Here is a 17,930-nt window from a genome sequence, read left to right on the forward strand (position 1 = left end):
AAAGAAAAAAAATATAATGGAATGAGTTAAGGCAGGAGTGCCATTTTAAGTTATATCTGTGAATTCCCACATTGTTGTGGGTTTAAGGCAAATGTTTACCAATTTTGTGTAGATTTATGTAATTTGAGACAGTCAAGCCTACGTAGATGATGTGCACATGCAGAAAAACCTTGTCACCAATATTAATGAAACTGTCCATACAAAAAAATTCACTCATTTGGACAATAATCTGTTCTAGAAACAACTGTGACTAGGCTAATGGAGTCTAGAGTTTCTCTCTTCCATAATTTCACTCTTTTAGATCATATCCGAGAACCATCTGGGCCTTGGAGTTACAGTTAGATAGTCTTGGGTTGCATTATAAGAACTGCTGTATCTACCAACAAGTAACAAGACAGATTACCACCACAAGGGGTTGGTAAAAAAATAAAATAAAAATCACCTCTAAAAATAAAAAGTTTCCAAAAAAACAGTTGGTGGGTGTTTAGTATTTGTGAATGCTTGATGTGGGACTGTAAACTGATCCTGTCATAGTTTCTGGATTCAAACAATAATGTTTTCAAAAATGAAAGTCAGTCCAAGTGACCAGACATGAAATTCTCCAAGACAACTGATAAATGCAAGCTGGAGCTACTCTTAACTAAACACCTGAATATGAAATTAGTACACAGGCCTTCTGTAACCTGCACCATCATAAATCAAATAGCAAATGTCACTGTAAATGAATATTTTGTTAATTATTTCTTAAAGACAGCTGTATTTATGACAAATAGAAAGAATAATAAAATTGGTAACAGACGTATCTTTGATAGGCCAAAAAGGCAATTCAGACATCCAACCTATACATAATCTCTTCATGAATGACGAAAGAAAACTTGCAAAGAAACTGAACCATTATTATGGAATTCCAACATCACCTTAAGAAGGGACTTAGAATGAGGTGTCTTTCTAAAAAGAACACAAGAATACACAAGAAAACTATAAACAAGTTTTTAATTGACGTACATTTTACCTCTTTGCTGGCCTAGCTAAGGTGGCGGCAACAGGCAAGGCTATTTTAAAAAACAGAAACTGCAAGTGATGGCTCAAAGAGAAGGCTCATCAGATCTCTCCCATGTGTCTCAAGACATGAGAACTAAGTTTTACAACATCTGGTATTAAAAAAAATAATTACCTGAACTATACAAACAAAAGATGATCCATAAACAAGGAGGATTAGAAACTACTGGAAGCAAACTAGAATGAAGATCCATAGCAGGCTACAAAATCAACGCAGCACATAACAAACGGATTAAAAACTGATGGATAGATCTCAAAAAGAAAGTGTAAATGGGGAATCATCATACAGTGAGGGCAGCTCTGTGAGGTCACACAAGGCTATATTCTTGGCCCAATACTATTCAATATCTTAATTAATGAGCTAGAAGAAAACAAAATCATTGCTGGGAAAGTTTACAGATGATACAAAAATTGGTAGAGTGGTAAATAATGACAAGGACAGGTCAGTTCAACAGAATTATCTGAGATTGCATGGTAAGACGGGCTCACAAGAACATGTTTTAATAAAGCTAAATATGAGGTCACAGAACTAGGAACCAAAAATGGAGGTCACATTTGCAGGATGGAAGACTGTATTTGGAAATCAGTAACTCAGAAAAAGACTTACGCATCACGCTGGATAACCAACTAAAGAGCAATGTGGTGGCTAAGAAAGCAGATGCAATGTTTGGACGTACACATAGGGGAATAAAAAGTAGAATTAGGGAGGTGTTATTTCCATGGCATAAGAGCATTAGTGAGACCATTACTGGAATGCCATTTTCCAGTTCTGGTGTCCACACTATAAAAAGCGCTCGATAAATTGGAAAGGGTTCAGAAAAGTGCCACAAGAATTATATGAGATCTGGAAAAAGCTGACTTACAGTGAAAGGCCAAAGAAGCTCAATCTGTTTATTTTAACAAAGAGGTTAGAGGTGATTCAAAGAGAAGATTTCTGATAGTACAGAGCTCTTTAATCTAGTAAGCAAAGGCATAAAGACACAACAAGATCCAGTGGTTAGAAGCTGAAGCTAAACAAATACAGACTAGGAATATGACACTGTTTTTAGAGAGAGAGAGAGAGAAAAGAATGTGGCAATTAACCACTGGATTAATCACCAATTTAGAAATACAATTTATTTCCAGGATATGTAGTGGATTTTCCATCACCTGAAATCTACATAAAAACTGGATGTCTTGCTAAAAGATGCATTTTTCCTCAACGAAAAGTAATGACTTTGATGCAGGAATCACCAGTAAAAAAAAAAAATCTATGGCCTTTGTTATGTTGGAGGTCAAACTAGATGACAATAATGGTCCCTTCTGACCTTAAAATCTATTCCATGTTATACTCAACAGTTAAAAATTATGTAATTCTAGTCCTCAAGGAAACCGTAGACTTCAATGCCAATAGGAGAACAGGAAATAAGGGGTTTAAAAGGATTGAATAAGCTAAATGTCATCTTCTAAGTTCTCCCTACTGTCCTTCGACAAGCTTCTGAAATGGAGAGGCAGACTGAAGTTTTCACCAGTTGACTCTGGTGAGGCTGGAAAGAGAGGTCACATTCAGAAACCTGCTTTGGGGCTTTTGCAAGGCTCAGATAGGAAGACTGATCACCTTCATTTTACTTTAATTAACCACTTCCCCATACTACAAAAATAATCCAACTCTAGCACAATCTCTAGAAAGCAAGGATGCAAAGAAATCTGAAAGAGTCACTAGCAATAAACAATAAAACAAGGCTATATTTAGTTTTTCTAAAGAAAACCTTCAAATTAAAAAATCCTATGAAACCTGCTAACCCAGGAACACTCCCAGATCTTTTAATGTACAAGAGGCAAGAAGGAAGGGAAGCAGGATGAGGAAAAGTTAGGGTTTGTCTACATGATGCATTAGCATGTCATGCACTAACATGCCAATGTGGACCCTACTGGCGCACAATACAATTTCTGTATTATGTGTTAATGTAGTGCTGTTTGAAACAGGACTACATAAACATAAACTAGGGAACTTTTGGTGTGCACCAGCAGGGTCCACACAGGCCAGTTAGTGTGCACTAGAATTTACACCCTGTGGTGAGGACTAATCCACCATGTAGACAAGATCTTAGATAACAGTAAACAGGGTTATGGTTGAATAATAATGCTAGTCATAAGTGTTAACATTTTTGCAAAATTTGTTCCTGATTTTAGACTGACTGTACTGAGATATTTTGTTGGGGGAGGGGGTGGGGCACAGCGGCGGTGTGGGGTCATGTCATCTTTTCAGTATTGTGCAAAACAGAACTGTTCCTAAAAGAATGCAGCGCATAAGAGCTTCAAAACGAGGCCAGTTTCCTTCTGATGCTGAATGAAATGTATTTTGCCTGAAGACAGTCACTCAGTGTATCCAGATCTAACTGATAATCGTGGATAACTCTGTGAAAATACATGTAGTGGCTTCACACAGTTCAGAAGCCAATGTCCCAGCCCTTCCTGTCTGAGAAATGACTATCCTTCAATTATAAATTGAGAGGAAAAGTGACCTTGTACAGAAGGCAGATATAATCATTGATCCACCTGGCCACAGTTGACTTGGAGGCTTCTGGCCTCTTTATTGAACCCCTGGAAAAAAAATATGAAGAGCCCTAAGTGTTCCTGAAAATCTTCATTCTTTCTAGATAAAATTGAATTACTCCATTGCATCCAAGGAATGAAGTTTCTCAGGGAATGAGATTCCTGGTCTGAGACAAGCTAACTTAACAATTGAGTAATATGGAATATGAGATTAATTTGTGTAATAAACCATAGTTAAGGTCAAAATATAATTCTATTGGCAAAAAATTCAAGGAGGGTTAATAACTACTGAACTTGGGTAACCCCATTCACACAAGAAAGCTACATGGAATCAAAATGGCTACTTTACAAGAAAGCAGATGAAAGGAAGGCACAACATATGTTGGCAACAATTTTACATATGTCTGGTTGTACATAGTTTTCATCTACTTATCCTTTCAAAATTTTTTAAACTGTACAGAATGTTTGTCTAAAAAAGTTTTTTGCTTATGAGCACACAGCAAATATTTATGAATTCAATTTTTTTCAAAAGAAAATTCCTTCTCATTCCAAAATAAAATTTTATTTTCCTATGCTTCTAGAAACTTCATATGACAATGTATGAGTCATAATTATCTCATACTTAAAGGGACATCCCAAACTTGAATTTTTTTTAAATTCACTTTCTGATAGAACATCCTTTAATACCTCATACTGATAAAACAATTCCCTTGAAAAAAGTGACTAAAGGTTATTCTGCTCTTCTGTTGCTTATAAGGGTCTTATAAGGGTCTTTTCAGAAAGAGAGAAACTAAGACCCTGATCCTGCAAATACTTAGGCACACACAACTTTAAAGCTAAATATTTATCTCCACAATTACGCTGTTCCATTTTCACTTAGGATTGAATGCTCTGGGTTTGAAATCTACTTACACAGATTCTGCATCTTTTTCTTTCTTAATTATTCCTGATAAACCAAATGCCTTTCTTTTCCTTGGTTTGATCCCTACAGAACAAATGTTTATCATTAGAAGACCACCAAGTGAATTTATATTTAACAATATAGATAATACATTTACGAACACAATTCTCTGTTTAACATTTACAATTCTGTTTAACATAACATTTATGTCCATCTTTAATACATTTATTTTGAATACTTTTTTTTAAATGGCTCAGATTTGTTTTTGATTCTCTCTCCCCGCTAATTTGGGGGAGAGGGTATGTAAGATTTACAGCTGATTTGATGGATACTGCTCAATGAATCCATAATCTTATATTATTTACACCAATGCAAGACGGTGGGCATTTCAGAGAGAATGGGTAAAACTGACAATACAGCAGTAAATGTCATGAAGATTCCTCTACAAAAAAAAAGCTTTATAAAATAAGACGACATGCCACAGAGTCTTATTGTAGTTTTCTATATTGTATTAATAAATTATCAGAAGCATGGAATGGGCAATACCAGACCATCTAGTTTATTCAACTGCCAAAACCCTAAACCTTTCAAATGCTGCAATAAGTAGTCAAGGAGGAAAACTAGTCTGACTTCCCTTGTAAACCTGGAACTAAATTAGTGGAGTCAAAAGATTTGCAGCATACTTACAACAAAATAGGGAACTGAATAAAAATTATTCCAAAGGTTAAAGTCCTTTGTATCATAACAATAAATATGTTCTGCATAGTAAAACTGACTTTGAATTGTACATGATACAAATATAATTACTACAAGTTTTATTTTATAATGATCTTATGTGTCAAAATTAGTTTTAATCAGACACAATATCAGACTCCTCTCCTGGATTTACTTCTTCCACAGATCTGAAAAAATGGGACTGACTATATGCCTCCACAAACAGCTGGGTAGGATGCAAAACTATGCCTTTTATTCCAGTCTTACCAAATATCCTCTTAATTTAAAGCAAGTTGTATTTTTAGGAAGGCAGTTTTATAATCTGGATATCTTGAACAATAAGTCAACAACTGTTCTCCCAGTTTGAAAATAATGTTACGAAATGACAATGTTCCCCTTACTAGTAGCACATTAGGTGCATGGACACAGCAGAGGGATTTCCCCAGTCTTGGAAATTTTCTGGCTGAGAAAACTAGTGTCCTTTTATAATCAGGAAGCTACAACTCAGCCAATTATAAAATAAAAAGGAGGCAAACTGATGGAATCCTTCCCCTCTGGAGAAATAATAATTCTTCAGTGTATGATCTGATATTCATTTTCCATCTAGTCTATTTCAGAAAGCACTCTTTTTCTTGTCCCTTATCAAACTAAAAAACTATAGGTCTCAAAATGGTGCTTCCCTGATCAACTGTCAGAATATTATGAAAGTCCTTCCATTGTAGTTTTGGCAATTTACTTTAACACTTGGAAGTTATCCAATCATTTGAGGTCCAATATTCTAGAAACAGAGGGCCAGACTAGGGATCACAACCAAATGGTTATGGATGGAAGTACAGCCGTTTATGAGAAACATTTTGATCCCTTGGCAATTGTACATAAAGAGTGTAAAATAGTGGTATTGGATGTTTTCTTGAATATCAGTTTAAAACAAATAATGCATTACCCAAAAATATCATTTACTTATTAGCCTTTCAAATGATTTAAAAGTAGAGTAACAGTTTTATGTAATGTGTTGAATACCCTTCATACCCTGGGTTCCATTTTTTAATTTACACACACATCGTTTAAAAAATATCTATCTATACAGATATATCTTCATGCAGACATTAACAAAATTATGCAACAACTTTACTGCAGGAACTCACCTTCAACTGCACTAGCTGTGTTGCATTCTTCAAATTCGATAAGGCCTTAAAGGAAGAACATTGAACATTAATATAAATCTAACTTAGCTATTAGTTTTAATTTTAAAAGGCATTTTCTGAGATGTTTTGAAAGTGGCATCTTTTTCTTCCAAACAGACTGGATAGTTTAGTTTGCAGTTGTTGTTGTGGCTGTGTTGGTCTCAGGATACTAGCGAGACAAGGTACGTGAAGTAATGATACTACCTAACTCTGAATAGTCTTGTTAAGATCCAGTTTACATCTCAGACACCCCTAACTGCACCGTGATCAGTTAAGTTGCACAATCATACAAATATAATGATAAACATATAATTAAATAACTAACATGATAGTAAGGTTTCAAATTTGAATATTCAGATATCAGGGCAACAATATTACATGGTCCGGATCCATACAGAATGTGTGTGACTACCAATAAGAATATTGCAAGTACAATTTAATGTATGTTACATTCAAAGTAGCTAAGTTAACACTGCATTTAGGACACCTAAACTTTTACCTTTTATTGACTGTATATTCAAATTTGCAAGCATATTATTATATTAATATTAAGTTTTTAATTTAATGTTTTTTTAACGAGAAAGAGAAACGAAAAGAAAAGTCAAAATGGGAAAGAAAGACATGGCTCCAGCACTACAGTGGCATACAAATCTGTTTTATTCAAGTTTATTCTTCTCTTTTTTTTCCCAGTTTATTTTGTGCATTTGACAGCTCCTTGTTTGTAGTTAGCTCTCCTGTTTACCCTGAAGGGTCAATTATTTTGATGACAAATCGTTTTGTTTGGGTTGGTCTTTTATATTGCAAGAGCAGACACACAAATATTTTTTTTAAAAATAGAGAAAATATTGTAAACATGACAAAAATACCAGAAGGCATCAGGACAGGTGCAATACTTAAATTACTTGTAACTCATTAATTTATTTGAGCATGAGCTTTCGTGAGCTACAGCTCACTTCATCAGATGTTGAACATCTGATGAAGTGAGCTGTAGCTCACGAAAGCTCATGCTCAAATAAATTGGTTAGTCTCTAAGGTGCCACAAGTCCTCCTTTTCTTTTTGCGAATACAGACTAACACGGCTGTTCCTCTGAAACTTGTAACTCATTGTTTCAAACAGAGTATAGATTTCAAGCAGTCAGTATCCTTTTAACAATGGTGTTCACTATTCTGGACACTACACTTTAGACACTGAGGGTATATATACGCTGCAATGTAAGCCTGTGCTTGAGGCCCCCCTCCTTGCATCTAACATTGCTAACCAGGGCACAGACCCCAGGTCCCAGGACCCTGAAGGATCCAAGCTCTAATTAAGCCGGGACCCAGGATCCAAGACCTATTGCTTTACAAGGTAGATGAAGTCCGGCTTGACTCGGGTCCTGGGAGTCTGCTGGAAATATCCCACAATTCCATGGACAACTTCCTTATTCCTCTCTATCCCAACAATGTGCCACCCACTCTACTGAAAATGGAAGCCACCCTCATCACCTTTGCAAACTGCGGCAGCTCAAATCAGCGTTAACCCATTCTCTACTGTTCACGGATCTGTAAGCACACTATCAGAGAGCCTCCTGGGCTTACAGTGGAGAGTGAACTCATCAAGACTTTTGTGAGGTGCTATCTGGTCAAGTGTAGGGCAGGCAGTAAAGCTTTCCCACAGTGCACCACAGTCCTAGAGCTAAAGTGGCCACATTTCAGGGAAGGGACAGGCACATGCTAGGGACTCTGGGATTTCGTTACTTTGACTTGGGTCTGCGCACTTTGGTGTGGATCCCAGAGCCCTAGGTTTGGGCATAATTTAGAAAAATCTTAAACAGCATTAAAATACAATGTAGACGCTCAAGCCCAGGGCTCCTCAATATGGGTCAGCTGATGCAATTCCCATTAACCCTGGGCTTATATTGCAGTGTAGACATACCCTAAGTTCTTTGGGGGCAGGGACTGTCCCTTCTATGTGTTTGTACAGTGCCTATTATAATGGGCCCAACCTCTGCATGTGTGTACGAACACACATGATATTTATATTATGTGTAAGGTAGGAAAAGTATTGTTTTCAAATCCCATACTCAAACCAAAGAACTTATTTTTCTTCTCAGACTTTAAAATAAATTACCACTTTTAGGTAAAAAGAAAAGGAGGACTTGTGGCACCTTAGAGACTAACGAATTTATTTGAGCATAAGCTTTTGTGAGCTACTAAAACCTCTCCAACGCATCATCAAGGATCTACAACCTATCCTGAAGGACGACCCATCACTCTCACAGATCTTGGGAGACAGGCCAGTCCTTGCTTACAGACAGCCCCCCAACCTGAAGCAAATACTCACCAACAACCACACACCACACAACAGAACCACTAACCCAGGAACCTACCCTTGCAACAAAGCCCATTGACAACCATGTCCACATATCTATTCAGGGGACACCATCATAGGGCCTAATCACATCAGCCACACTATCAGAGGCTCGTTCACCTGCACATCTACCAATGTGATATATGCCATCATGTGCCAGCAATGCCCCTCTGCCATGTACATTGGTCAAACTGGACAGTCTCTACGTAAAAGAATAAATGGACACAAATCAGACATCAAGAATTATAACATTCAAAAACCAGTCGGAGAACACTTCAATCTCTTTGGTCACTTGATTACAGACCTAAAAGTGGCAATTCTTCAACAAAAAAACCCTCCAAAAACGGACTCCAACGAGAGACTGCTGAATTGGAATTAATTTGCAAACTGGATACAATTAACTTAGGCTTGAATAAAGACTGGGAGTGGATGGGTCATTACACAAAGTAGAACTATTTCCCCATGTTTATCCCTCCCCTCGGATGTTCCTCGGACGATCTTGACAACTGCTGGAAATGGCCCACCTTGATTATCACTACAAAAGGTTCCCCCCAACCCCCGCTCTCCTGCTGGTAATAGCTCACCTCAATGATCACTCTCGTTATAGTTGTGTATGGTAACACCCATTGTTTCATGTTCTTTGTGTATATAAATCCCCCCATTGTATTTTCCACTGAATGCATCCGATGAGGTGAGCTGTAGCTCACGAAAGCTTATGCTCAAATAAATTTATTAGTCTCTAAGTTGCCACAAGTCCTCCTTTTCTTTTTGCGGATACAGACTAACACAGCCGCTACTCTGAAACCTGTCACTTTTAGGCAGAGATCCAAGCCTGGAGAAACTAAATTACAGTCACTGAAAACAGGGTGTTAGAATGGAAAGATTTATACAGTCTTAAATACAGAAGTTGTTCCCATTCTCACTATAAGAAGGCTTTCGTAATAAGCAATACTTTGAGACTGCCTTTTTGTCATATTTTGAGTTTTACTGAATTAGAAATACAAGGAAGTTGTGCATCTTTCAGAATGTTTTGATCTAGATTAGAAAAAATGCAAAAAATACTAGTGGTGCGCTAGAGCATTTTTTTTTTTTTTTTTTTTACTGTTTTGACTGGTACTCATTACAAAATGAATGAGTCATTCTTAAATGAGGATGAGAAGGAGGTGGGGCTAGGGGTCCCACAGGGTCTACACAGCAGCTAGTGGGGTGACAGCACTGAGCCAGGGTCTGCATGGGGGAGGCTCCCCAACTCCCTAACTATCCCTTACCCTCCCCACAAAAAACCTGTACGTCTTCCACCCACACACAATATTTACTCTCCAGGTTTATTCCCAGGCTCCTTACCTTTCCCTGAGCTCCCCCATTACCCCCTGACCCCCCCAAGCCTTTGCACTGCTTCTGAGGGGTGCAAGAATTACGTTTCTGTATTGTAGTTTAAATGAATTATTACTCAAAGCTCTGTATTAATATGCCTAGTAAGGAATCTATTTGTCAAAAAAAAAAAATCTGGAATCTTTTGTTGTCTGTATTGTTACAGTCATACTTGCTGACAAGTATTTTGAAGTAAATTACCAAAATAATTGAAACTGGCATGATTATATTTTGATAAATGAAATAGCAGATTTTGCAGAATTTTAAAATACTGTATTGTATGCAGAATTTTAAATTTTTTGGCACAGAATAAGAGGAGTAAGATAAGCATGCTGCAAGTTTCAGGTTTTTTTAAACAGTATAATATACAAAATTATACTGTAATTAGAGAAGATATCACACTTCAACACTTTAAGACTTCATTAACAACCCATCACAGCTTCTGTATTTTATCCATTCCACCTGCTACCACCTGCCTTTGAAGATTATTTCACAGTCTAATACATTTGATATTTCAATAGACTTAAACATCTATTCTACTCGTGTTTTGGTTATCTTGAGGAAGACTACTTATTGTACTAGAATGTACCAAAGTGTATATAGTGCACAAATGGATGCAAGAATAGACACTGCTGAAGTACAGCCGGAGGGTTACAAAAGGGTGTAAAACTGAGACCAGATCATCATCCACCAAAACAGATCACTATCTCCTAGGCAACGAGCGACAGTAGAAGGTGTTACGCATGGACACTGCTATTCGACAGCTCAACATCAATGTGAAATCCAGAAGCACACCTAAACTGTGTATTGGACTAACTGTGTTTGTGCATCTTCAGCCAATAGAGTCTGCACTGTGAATACAAAAACCTCAAAGTGCTTTCCTCTGTCAACCAACATACCCTTCCTCTTTTTCAGGTTCCGCTTCAACCAGACATTTTTCATTCGTGAGCTGACCTCATCTAAGCACGTGGCCAGCTCGATGGCAGTCACTCTGTCATATGTTGCGTAGGGTAGGAAGAGCTGAGAGTATCTACATGTACTGGCACTGGAATCCACATTGCTTCACCTGTTCTTGTAAAGGTTGTATGGAGATGTTGATGTATATGTGTTCACCTGCTCACCATGAAGCAGACAGAAGTCTGTATCAACAACTCCACAATATCCAAGGACTGAATAGAGGACAAAGGAAGAAGCCTACACAGGGTCACCACAGAAGGCTGAAGAAGTCTCAGTATAAATATACTTCTGTTTAGGTGGTGAACTGAGATCCTAGCTGCACAAACTCTATTGCTTATAGACCCCAATGGTGCACAGGGTAACGCCAATAACCCTGGGAGCCAATGATCTAACAGTGAAGATGCATTATCCACTACAGCATCCAAAGAAGAAAAAGTGATGGTTTCTAGGTACAGGATGTAGTATTGGTACTGAGAGGGCTAAACCATCTCCTGAAGCAGACTGGCTAGCCAAAGTCTTCAGAATCAGTGCCATAATGGGGCCCTGATCGGAATCTCTAGGTGCTACTGCAGTACAAATTAATAGGAACGTAAGTTAACTGTATTATAATTGAAAAACTGAAATCTCTTCCTTTCTGGCTCACTTAAGATAAGGAAACATAATTCATGTCAATGAGAAGGAACCCTATTCCACCATGCACATGAAATGTGAAATGGCAAAAACATGTTCTCTCATCTATATAATCTAAAGCAATGTGAAAATGAAAGTGGCCAAAATAGAATGTTTGGTAAATGTTTTAAGTTTTTTTTAAATTTTTTTTTTTGCAACACCAAATATTAGGAAAATTAATTACAGACACTCCCTCTCTCATTTTTGATTACTAATATCTCTAATAATTATATATATACTCTTTTCCTAAATAGATATGTGATTATTCCTCTATGGACTTATGATTTGGCCAGTTCCAGGTTCTAAAATGAAGCTGTTTGAGAGTTATTTCCACACACAAAAAATCTGTAATTTGCATTTATTTTGGGCTTATTCTGATAATTCTAACAGTTGAACTAAATTTCACACTTTGCAAAAAGCTCCTGAACTATCACTCAGTCAGATCAAGCATGGATAGTTTCAGCCTGCAGATAATGGTTTTACTGAAAAGGGAGGGAAAAGCTTGAATAGAACCTTTCTTAACTACAGAATTGTAACTCAGTGCTGCAATCATTCTATTATTATATGACAAATATACATTAAATTCATGAACATAACGTATTTAATAATTAAGTCACAAAATGTAAAAGCTACATTACTAGGAGAAATTTAAATTCACCCACATTGCACATACTATTATGTAGTATTTTAAATTCTTAATTAGACTATTAAATGCTTATATATTTTTATATTCATTATAGATGAGTTATTTTATTAGGAAACAGTTACTTACATTTCCTGAATTTTTTAAAATGTATAATAGTAACATTGTATTAATTGTTCCATTTCATTAAAAAAATACAAAGATATTAATAATAGAATCATAGAATATCAGGGTTGGAAGGGACCTCAGGAAGTCATCTAGTCCAACCCCCTGCTCAAAGCTACTAACCAGTGTGTTAAATTTCTGCGATTGGTCAAAGTAAAAAAAAAAAAAGTCTATACTGATATAACTCTGGAATGTAATTGTAATATAAGTGCACACTCACCTAATTAATAAACACTACATGTCTAAAATACTCCATAATGATGTAGCCTGTAAACTAAACAGAAATGATGTACCACACATGGTCTCAAGTATATTGGAAATTGCTTATGTCTTTCTTTCCTTCTAAACACAAATCAGGAGTCTATTACTCAATGAATGCTACCAACACAGTTCATTTCATTTTTTAAAAAAGTCTACTGAAGAAGTTACTACATAGGTCTATTCTAAATGAGAAGCACGTAGATAATACCATGATGCCCACTGTAGAAAACAGAGATAAGAAGGAAAACAGTAACAAGGATAGAAAATTTCAGCCAGGCTCAAAAAAAAAAAAAAGGGGGGGGGCATTTTAGAAAAGCAGAATGAGTTGTTTTTGTAGTTGAAAAATTATAAATGTTTTTCCTTCAACTTTAAACAAAAATTTGAGGCCACGTCCAGAAAGTTTCGGTTCAAAGTAAGATATTTGAGAAAATTATGAGCCATTCAAAATAAGTTTATAATGAAAGTCCATATATAATTTAATAAAATGTTTCAAGAGACACATTCAGGGAAAATTATCACATTTACAATAAGATGAACTATAGCTCACCACTCTCACTAACCTTCAAAGCAGAAGGATGAGAAATGTAAAGTTTCAGTGGCCAGACCTGCCATAGGATATGCATCCTAATTACTTTGATATCAGTGGGAGTTTGGATGCATATCATGTGACAAGGAGAGGGCCTCAAAATAAGTAAGCTCTTGAAATTGGGTATAAATTATCCCAACCGCACTTAATCAGAAAACAGTTTCAAGATAGGTTAATGAAAGCTTCTACGTATGCATTCCAGAAGCATTCCAGATAGGGCACAACATGGGAAGCACAGATACAGATGTGGGAGAAACAAGCTAATGAGTGTATAAGGCTAGACTAGAGGCACTGATAGTATGGAAAAGACAGGAGCAATACATCAATTAGGCTAGAGCAAATAAGCAGGGAGTGGCTGAGTTGTAAAGGGCTTTGAGGGCAAGGACAAGAAGCTTGAACTTGATACACTGGAAAAGGGGAAGTCGGTAGGATGACTGAAGGGGTAAGATAACGTGATCAGAACAATGGACAAATTCTACTGAAATTAACCAACTACTACTTGAAATAATTTATTTATTACAAGTAGTATCAATTTAATAAGCCACAGTGTCTTCAACTCATGACATCACTCCTAGAGTATCAGAGTATCTACTGCCTGTCCTCTAGCTAGAAAAGGTGTGTGAATGCATGGAGTTTTGTGACACTTCAAAAAGATAGAAAAGGCTGGCCAAAGATACTGCAATATTAATCTCACTCCAAAACTGCCAAGTCAGCTCTGTTCTTTGTAACAATAACGCTCAATAGTGGTATATAAATCTGCAACTGCTATGATGTATGTAGAATTTACTTTTTAATTCCTGAATGGAAAAGGAAATAAACTATGTCAATAAAATTGTTTTTTGTCTAGTGGATATTAGGAATATCTTTAAAAGGACGCATTTCATTTCTGAGGAAGATGAACAGACGCAAAGGTTTTTAAATGAAAACAATCTTACACTTGCTACCTAATTAATCTATGAAGTGGCACTAATGTCCTTGAAGACATGTATGTCTCGTCAGCCAGATTGAACAGGTTGCTACAACAAGTCACTAGTATATGCTTTGGGGGAGAGGCTAAGAGAACAATTTTGGCTAAGACTGCAACTATAGATTAGTGGGATAGAATCACTTACACTGCAAAAAAAACCCCAAAAAACAAAACCCAAAATAAAAAACATACACAAGGTAATTCTTTAACAAATAAGAGAGACAAATAATAATTTAAAAACTATTTCAATATTGCTGGCAAAGAAAACATAGAATTATATTGTACATTCAAAAATAGCCTTTGAGATCTCTTGTAAATACACTGGGAAATCCCGACACATTAAAAAATTAATCAAAATGAAATAGTCAAATTACTTTTTCTACTTAAAATTATCTACTCTTTTATGAACTGCATTTCACTTCATTGCAAAAAAATTTAGCTTTACTTCACAATCAGTTTATATATACATTAATATACACAAGCTTTTTAAAATTTTCATCAACCTAAAACTTATAAAATTGAAAAAGAAAAAATTGCAAAGCTACTTGTAGTTACCAATGTGATAAGACAATATCCTTGTTTTTGAGAAGTTTTTTTTAATTTGACATGAAATCATGCATGAAAGGAGGACAATTTTTTAAAAACTGCATATGCCTCTCATGCCGCTTCAAATGACAAAGCTTTGCGTGCCTGGCTCAGCGCCAGTTGACAGCTCAGCTGGATATCAATGCACATTCTGACCCCCCTTGCAGTGTGTCACTTCTGAATTGTTTTCACAGTAGAAAGTTTATTCAACCTCTCTCTTGAATGCAGTGGACCGACCATCATTCTGCAATTTAATCATAGCAGGACAAGTTATTTTTCTGACAGCACTAAAGCCAGAGAGCAATTCCTAATGAACAGCTTGATACAAGTGGAATTTCAACTGTTTTAGCCTCAATTAATTCTGCTGTCAAAACAAATGACTGCTCTTGGTGCTTAGATGTTAAGCTGAATCACAAAGGTCAATTTTGTGTGTACACAAACACATAGGCAATTTTTTGCTTGCTATCATCTGATGCTATTTCATGTTTATTATCAACAAAAAATTCAAAGTTTTCGAACAGAGACACCAGAAATGCAAAATAAATTTGTCTAGAGTACCATTTTTAACAGCAACATTACATTTTAACTGCCTGTCTGATGAAAAATGGAAGATAAATCTCTTTCCACATTTGTAAATAAACAGATAGTGAAGGAATCATTTTCTGTTCTAGAACATCTAGTTTTAGAATGACCAATTACTAAAAGTTTATTTTCAGAACTGATCAACTGAAGTGTAAAGGTGAACAGGACTGATCTGTAAGGAAATGTATTTAGAATACAGTATTCATCCTGCCTGGGTCAAGTGGCCTTAAGCAACTACTTGCTCACTAAATATATTAAATAAAATTTAAATATATGTTTTACTCTATAGCCAATGCACTTCATCTCTGAAAATGAACGAACATATAATAAAAGATATATAATTAACTGAAAGACAAACAAGAAACATTACAACTAAACTGAAAACAGGGCAGGAAAAACTTTGAAAATTAATGCTGCTATAATTGCATTCTATTACATTTTATAAGAAAATGTTTCAAAAAGTATAAATAAAGGATTTTTGTGGGTGTCTTATCAAACGAACAAAAGAAAGATGTAACCAGAGTCTGTCCTCATGATTCAACAGAAAGTACTGTGGAACACACAACTGCCTCATCTAGATTCTTATGTGGTTCCCAACATACTACTATTTGAGTGCCTAATCGCAGATTGTCATGCCCCCATGCTTTTAGACTCCGCCACCTTTCTCACCGAGGCCAAAAGACTGTGTGGAATTTCTTTTTTTGTCCATGTTGAACGAAGAAAAATGTCACATTGTTGGGACAAGGACCCCCTCCTTCCAAGAAGAGACAGGGGCAGTAATGGAGCATAAAGTTATTATAATTAATAGTAATAATTTATACAGCACTATTTTTCAGAAGACTCCTGGCATTTCTCTTCCCTTTTACAGATGAAGACATCAATATACAAGGAGGTTGTACATTGCACTTTCACTGTACAAGTCAGTCTCAGGGTCAGGATTAGGATGGAAGAGTTAGTCCCCTTAAACCAGGTTAGAATTTAGCAAACTGTTTATTATCAGCAAGTGAAGATCAAGAAACCACAAATCTCTTGTAATGTTACTCCACTAAACCCAAAGGAGGCAACTGGCTAGCCTTATTCAATTAAAATAAAAATATGTTATTTCTCATTTGGTCTCCAGAGAACTACATAACAAAATTTTCAGTAAAAACACTTGACCACAACGTCAAAAACATACTGGGATATCTACCCTACCAAAGATAGACTTGGAAAGATGAAGAATTCACTATATTTCAACATTTGACCCGATTATGCCAGCCTAGACAATGGAAACTTCAACAGTAACTTATATAAAGATATACAGATTTATATATATATATATATATATATATATATATATATATATATATATATATATATATAAGATATATAGAACAAAAGGATTATAGACTGTATCATGTATGACCCACCTGCTGAAGGCTGCATCTGCAGAGGCTGCCATTGAAAGCCTGTAATGGAATACTTTATTCCAAATACATTTATTTACAGATAAGTAATGCACATTTAGAGAGACATACTGTGGAATAATGTTGATAGCTTATCCTCTCTGTATGGTATGACAGCTTTCTTAATACAGTCTTTAACCTAAAACAACGAAGTCTAAGGAGGCTGTTAAGAATTCATATGGCCCTGTTCCTAAAAAGAATGAATAGGTGACGTGTTTTTAATTTCCTGAATCTTCTGCAAATAAATAAATAAATAAAGCCCTCTATTTGTGGAGTGTAGGATGGTACTTTCTTGCTCTGTTGTACCTTGGAGGAACGTCTGATCCAACTGGAAAGATGATTTCACTTTGGAAAGAAACAAGATACTGACTTAATCACTACCATTTTGTCCTGATGGAATCTTCATAAATGATCTGGAGGATGGTGTGGATTGCACTCTCAGCAAATTTGCGGATGATACTAAACTGGGAGGAGTGGTAGATACGCTGGAGGGGAGGGATAGGATACAGAGGGACCTAGACAAATTGGAGGATTGGGCCAAAAGAAATCTGATGAGGTTCAATAAGGATAAGTGCAGGGTCCTGCACTTAGGACGGAAGAACCCAATGTACAGCTACAGACTAGGGACCGAATGGCTAGTCAGCAGTTCTGCGGAAAAGGACCTAGGGGTGACAGTGGACGAGAAGCTGGATATGAGTCAGCAGTGTGCCCTTGTTGCCAAGAAGGCCAATGGCATTTTGGGATGTATAAGTAGGGGCATAGCGAGCAGATCGAGGGACGTGATCGTTCCCCTCTATTCGACATTGGTGAGGCCTCATCTGGAGTACTGTGTCCAGTTTTGGGCCCCACACTACAAGAAGGATGTGGATAAATTGGAGAGAGTCCAGCGAAGGGCAACAAAAATGATTAGGGGTCTGGAACACATGACTTATGAGGAGAGGCTGAGGGAGCTGGGA

At 36.5% G+C, this 17,930-nt stretch overlaps 1 protein-coding gene across 5 annotated transcripts in view; it reads right to left on the reverse strand.

Moving 5' to 3' along the window:
- Positions 1-17,930, reverse strand: part of FCHO2 (FCH and mu domain containing endocytic adaptor 2) — a 217,092-nt gene that overhangs the window by 88,411 nt on the left and 110,751 nt on the right. For all 5 annotated transcript variants that reach the window (XM_073344290.1, XM_073344292.1, XM_073344294.1 and 2 more), the window contains 2 exons: positions 6,355-6,399; positions 4,507-4,579 (listed from right to left, as the gene is read on the reverse strand). In XM_073344290.1, the coding sequence (XP_073200391.1) occupies positions 4,507-4,579; positions 6,355-6,399 (118 nt within the window). The remainder of the gene's footprint in view (positions 1-4,506; positions 4,580-6,354; positions 6,400-17,930) is intronic.

The sequence above is a fragment of the Lepidochelys kempii genome, chromosome 5 (assembly GCF_965140265.1).
Source record: "Lepidochelys kempii isolate rLepKem1 chromosome 5, rLepKem1.hap2, whole genome shotgun sequence".
In the NCBI taxonomy this organism is placed as follows: Eukaryota; Metazoa; Chordata; order Testudines; family Cheloniidae; genus Lepidochelys; species Lepidochelys kempii.